At 37.7% G+C, this 6,000-nt stretch overlaps 1 protein-coding gene across 11 annotated transcripts in view; it reads right to left on the bottom strand.

The window, feature by feature from the left end:
- Positions 1-347: 347 nt before the first annotated feature.
- LOC135097827 (uncharacterized) overlaps positions 348-6,000 on the bottom strand; it is a 28,678-nt gene continuing 23,025 nt past the window's right edge. For 7 of the 11 annotated variants that reach the window (XR_010266172.1, XR_010266177.1, XR_010266174.1 and 4 more), the window contains 4 exons: positions 5,796-5,871; positions 5,383-5,528; positions 4,373-4,482; positions 3,112-3,463 (listed from right to left, as the gene is read on the bottom strand). Coding sequence is in view for 2 of the 11 variants with exons in the window: in XM_063999901.1 (XP_063855971.1) it covers positions 3,446-3,463; positions 4,373-4,482; positions 5,383-5,528; positions 5,796-5,827 (306 nt within the window). In the remaining 9 variants the exon portion in view is untranslated. Of the gene's footprint in view, positions 484-3,111; positions 3,464-4,372; positions 4,483-4,555; positions 5,529-5,795; positions 5,872-6,000 lie in introns of those variants that run through there. The other 4 variants (XR_010266176.1, XR_010266170.1, XR_010266169.1 and 1 more) reach the window with 4 other exon arrangements.

Below are 6,000 nucleotides of genomic sequence, written 5' to 3'. Positions count from 1 at the left end.
TCCTTTGTCTCTTCTGTCAGTCATTCCTCTGAAATATGAATAAATTTAGAATAATAGTAATAAATTTAATAGAAATAATTTCTTGTATTCTCTCTCCTACACACACACAAAACTCACTCTCTCTCTCTCTCTCTCTCTCTCTCTCTCTCTCTCTCTCTCTCTCTCTCTCTCTCTCTCTCTCTCTCTCTCTCTCTCTCTCTCTCAACAAAACCCCTTCTTTTACTCACATACTCAAAAACTCCCTCCCACTACTCACTCAAACTGATTCTCTTAGACACACACACACACACACACACACACACCCAGGCTTTCAAGTTGATAATCCAAAAGCCAGCAGATGACAGCTTCCTTCCAGCACACACTTGTATCGCCCAACTTGACCTGCCTGAATACAAGCTGATACAGTCCATGCAGCAGAGTAAAGTTTGAACCTTTTTTTGTTGTTATAACTTGTGGTATGGTCCAGCAGTCTTCCTTTTCCCACTTTTTAAGAGGGGAGAGAAAGAATGGTGGATGACACCACTTGTAAGGAAGACACAAGTTACTATAGTTTAGATGTACTAAAAATTTTTGCACACTAAATGTTTATTACCAAAAAGCTTTATATATATATATATATATATATATATATATATATATATATATATATATATATATATATATATATATGTCACGCATAATGTGGATAATTGCCTAATGTGAACATTAGGCAGTGAAATTGCCTAATCTTCATATTAGGCAATTTGTTTGCACGATGTTGACAATAGGCAACTTACTTGCTTAATGTCCACTTTAGGCATGATTTTCAAATTAGGCAAGGGTATTTTGCCTAATGTGAATTGAATGACAAACCAGTGTCTACAGTTTTGTTCGAATGTTGTTCGAAACTTTGGGTCTGTTACCGAGTTGTTGTGAGCAAAGATGTTGTTCGAAGCTTTGGGTTTGTTATAACCGAGTAAGGTTAGGTTAGGTTAGGTTAGGTTAGGTTAGGTTAGGTTAGGTTAGGTTAGGGCAATGGTGGGCAAGGTTATACAAAGTGTCAATGTACTACTCAATGTACATCAGGAAGGTGCAGCTGCCTAAGAAAAGAAATTAAATGCAACTCGCGCTGTCACCCAGGCAGATCATGCAAAAATTTGTGATTGGACTCAACTGAACCCTGAGATCGATTGACCTATTTTACTTATACTAATATTGCATTAATTAATTATGTTTTCCTTATTCACATTGGGCAAAATTGAGCTGCATAATTTGAACAATAGGCATTTTTTGCCTAATGTTAACAATTTGTAAACTTTACGCAACCTACTTGCTTGATGTACACATTAGGCAATTTTCTGCCTAATGTTCACATTAGGCAATTGTCCACATTATGCGTAACATATATATATATATATATATATATATATATATATATATATATATATATATATATATATATATATATATATATATATATATATATATAGATTGATTGATTGATGGAGATATACATTGGTCCCTCTTGTTTCAGTTTGGCAATAGGTTTGAACTGGTACCAACAACCAAACTGGCACATCAGATCCACTTTTGGTGTGCCACTTGCTGACGTAACAGAATGGTGTTGATCCAGTTTGTCGTCCATGTGCATTGTTTGATTTTTGGTAACCTCCCAACAGCCATCTTACTGTTTTTTTGCTGCAATTAACCACATCTTTGGTGTTTGTCCCCAGGAGTGCAGCCTCTACAAGTGATGGAGGGTTGAGGGAGCCAGAAGGGCATGGACACTTGGATATGGATGACACTGGTTTGGGTGCCAAATATTAATAGTGCACCTACACAATTACCACACTCGATCCTCTCACCAGGCTTAACTATAAATAATTAAAGGTAAATAACATCTGTCATCTATTATCTATTGTATTCTATATTGCTGTTAATGTTTCATGTATAATGTATAATGTTAATGTATAATGTCTTTGCTTTCAAATGCAAGTCAAAAGGGTGAACCCAGGCCTTGCCAAAGACTAATGTATAATTTTCCCATTTATAGTACTATTCACATTTGACAAATTTCACTGCTAACAGTGAGGGACTACTGTAAATGTAGTAATAATAATAATAATAATAATAATAATAATAATAATAATAATAATAATAATAATAATAATAATAAAAAGTAATGATAAAGTGCAAGACATGTTCATTAATGCAATTATTTTCTCCAACATGGAGGAGTGAGTGAGGAGGCACATTTGTCTGTGATTAAGGAATGCAAATGACGATGTTCCAAGGACGTCACCCTGTCCTGGGCCATGACATGAGAGAGGAGGAAAAAAAGGACTCTCTCTCTCTCTCAGTTTCCATAACATACCAAACTGCTCTGGTGTTAATTTCATGAATTGCTGTATAATAGAAATGGGAATGTTAGTTCAATGCATTTAGCTCTGAGTGTGAAAGAATGACAAGAAAGAATGCAGAGGATACTAGAACACATGCACAGAAAACTGAAAGATTTTTAAACTTCTGAATAGGTGTGAAAAAAAAAAAATGCAAAATCAGTGTCTCCTTAAAACAACACATGACAGCAATGATAACTTACACAACAATAATGCTTGATGAAGACTATATTTCCAACACAGATTTATGACAACATTTGGCAAAGCTGTGGACTGTTTGTGTTAAAACTATCCTCTCATGGCGAAGTTGGTTAGTCATTATAGGGTTATGATGATATAATGGTGTTTATTTTAGCTAATTTCCAATGACTCCTAATAATATAAGATTAAGTAAGTATTTCATTGTTTACATTAATTTACAAAATTTCACAACTACAACCTCAGTGATGTTTAGTTAATCCAATTTTGTTCATAACTACTACACTTTTTCCAGTGGTTTACCCATAGTACAACACAAACAACTACAATATCATTCATGTTATTTCACTTCCAAAAAAATTAAACAACTATGTACATGATCTAGTTTACAATAAAAGGATTTTGAACAATAGTTTCCCCATCAATCAACCCTAATTTTTTTTCCAGCTACAAAGAACAATTCAACTACAATACCATTCATGCTATTTCATCCATTTGAAATTTCACATGCAAGTGATTTACAGTACTTTACCAAAAAAGAATTAAGATCAACAATGTTCCCATCAATTAACCCTTTAAACTTTCCCACCTACAATCTGACAAGTGGAGTCACCAGTTTTAAATGTCAATAGTTATCCAAGATTGAATTTATGCCTTCCAATCCTCTGTGGGTCTTGGAGGCGGTCATGAGTCCCATTGCTCTCCTGAGAGCAGTGCAGGAGGTTGCCTTCAACATAAACCTTCTTGACAAAATAAACATAAACCTTCTTGACAAAGTACTTGGATGACTTGTTGCAGCTTTGCTCTTTTCTGATGGTGACTGCAGCCTTCAACTCAAGGCATAGCTTCTCCAAGGCACCCATCATGCTTTACTTTAGCCCAGTGATCTGTGGAGAATAAGTAGTGGTGATGGTGGTGGTCCACCTCTCCAATACAAGAATTCACCATTATTAACAATTTTTCATCCTTTTCACCAGTAAACTCTGGAACTCCCTGCCTGCTTCTGTATTTTCTTTTCCTTTTTTCATGAGGAAGGTCCCAAGACACTTCTCCAATCTTGGATAATCCTTACTACTACACACCATCAGACAAAAATACTGTGAAGGATGCAACTCCCTTTTTAGAAGAGCCAGAGGTCACAGGAGCAAAGGTGATGGGACCCTCCATGCCCTCGACACTCATATCAAGCCCCATTACCACCTGCATCACTCAGGAACACACCATCACCACCATTACCATTGTGTTGTGGCATCATATCAGTGGTATAATAATTGTAAGAACACAAGGGAAACTGCAAGAAGCCGTCTGGTCTACACATGGCAATCCCTGCATGAAATGTGCTTACCTATTTTCACTATCATCCTCATGCATAAATTTGTCTAATCTTTTAAAGCTCCCTAATGACTCAGCACTAACCTAACTACTGAGTCTTATTTCATTCATCTATCACTCAATCTGAGAACCAGTTCCTTCCTATTTCTTTTTTAAATCTAACTTTATCAGGCTTGACATGAAGAAACTGAGGATAGTGATAATGGTTGCTATTTCTGATTATTATTCTTACTTCCATTAACACTCAGAATATGAAGTCTGTCTTTATTCTTATTTTGGGTCCCCAGTGGAAAGGGATAGTCTCAGTGACCACTGCACTACAAGCTAAATAGCTTAAAAATGCCTTTAAAATTAAAATAATGGCTACTCTTCACAACCACAGTGCTGCATCCCTCTTTTCTAAACATCTTCATTCTAACCCTGCTTCCCTGCTCCCTCCAAGACCCAGCGACAGCCTCCCTCACCTCTGGGTTCACTTGAGGAGCTGCCGTCAGCCACCCAATGACATTCATTTGCACGTTCTTGGTGACAGAGTTCTCCTGGATATCCAAATTTTCAGGAAACACCACCAAGCCTGTAAGGAGAATTGGTGAAGAGAGAGAGAGAGAGAGAGAGAGAGAGAGAGAGAGAGAGAGAGAGAGAGAGAGAGAGAGAGAGAGAGAGAGAGAGAGAGAGAGAGAGAGAGAGAGAGAGAGAGAGAGAGAGAGAGAGAGAGACACTGTATGTTAGATGCAGACAAAATGGTAAAGTAAGGTATTAAAATCTTGCATGCAAAAAAAGATATGCACACTAATAAATACTATATTACAAAATGTTAAAACATCCATAAACTCCTTGCACATCATACTGAGCTCACACTCCTCTTATTCCCTCAGATGCTACCAACAACTTTATTTAAACACAAATAGATAGATAGATAGATAAATGGATAAAGACAGAAATAGATAGTCACATACACACTTTTATTCCCTCCATAGATAGATGGATAAAGACAGAAATAGATAGTCACATACACACTCTTATTCCCTCCAAGACACAACAGTGACTTGATTTCAACAGATAGACAAAGACACACACACACACACACACATCAGGCTCGGGTCTGAGTACATGTACTCAACCAGATTCCAAATGTAGTGCAGTGGTAGATGTATAGGTAGAGGTAAGATCAGGGTGACACAAGCCTGTCCCTGGGGAAGCCAGGTGGTCTGGATTGGTACCAGTGAAGTCATATGAGTTACAGCCACTGCAGTTCCCACTCCTGCTGCTAATCTGTCAGCACCTTCGTGTAAATATGTGGAGTGAGAAACAGCTGTCAAATGCCATCTGGACTGACAGGCTGCTTCACTGAGAGGCACACAGCAATCCATCCCCATCAGGTATCAAGCGACATTCACCCCAAACTCTCCACATTCACACAGATAGACAGACATAATACACACAGAAATAAATTAATAGATACACATACACATACAGAATTGGTTACCAGGAGAGACAAAGTGGAAATGCCAGCCAGCAGGTACAACAGACTCCTGAGCAGCAAGTTGGTATCTAACACTGACCTCACTGATGATGACATCTACAGGAATTGTTGACAAGTTGTTCTTGGGTAAATAGATCCTGGAGGAAATACACAGAAAAGATCCATTATTGCAGGGACAAACAAAGGCTGGATATTGAGGAGATACAACAAAGAGTTAAGGAAAGGGAGGTTTTTCACTGAAGGATCAAAGAAAAGCTGGATATTTGGAAGGGCAACAGGAAAGTTGAGAAGAGGGAAATGTTGGAATGATACAAAAAATGCATGTGTTTTCTGTCTGTGCATAAAACACACACACACACACACCTCTCTCTCTCTCTCTCTCTCTCTCTCTCTCTCTCACTCACCTCTTAAAGATCTGGGCCTTCTCCTTGGGCATGCACTCACATCCCTCCCCAGTATCTCAATCAATATCTTTTGATCCTGAGAAGAAACAAGAGAACTATGTGGAATGAAAGAGACAAAATATACACAAGAAAACAACAAAACAGTCACTGGACTAACCATCTCAGTGACCTTTAGAAATACTGGAATTTTCAAGGGTACTTCATG

This window comes from Scylla paramamosain, unplaced genomic scaffold, assembly GCF_035594125.1.
Source record: "Scylla paramamosain isolate STU-SP2022 unplaced genomic scaffold, ASM3559412v1 Contig33, whole genome shotgun sequence".
NCBI lineage: Eukaryota > Metazoa > Arthropoda > Malacostraca > Decapoda > Portunidae > Scylla > Scylla paramamosain.
Note: the sequence above shows the minus strand (reverse complement) of the source record. Positions and strands in the feature narration are given on the sequence as shown.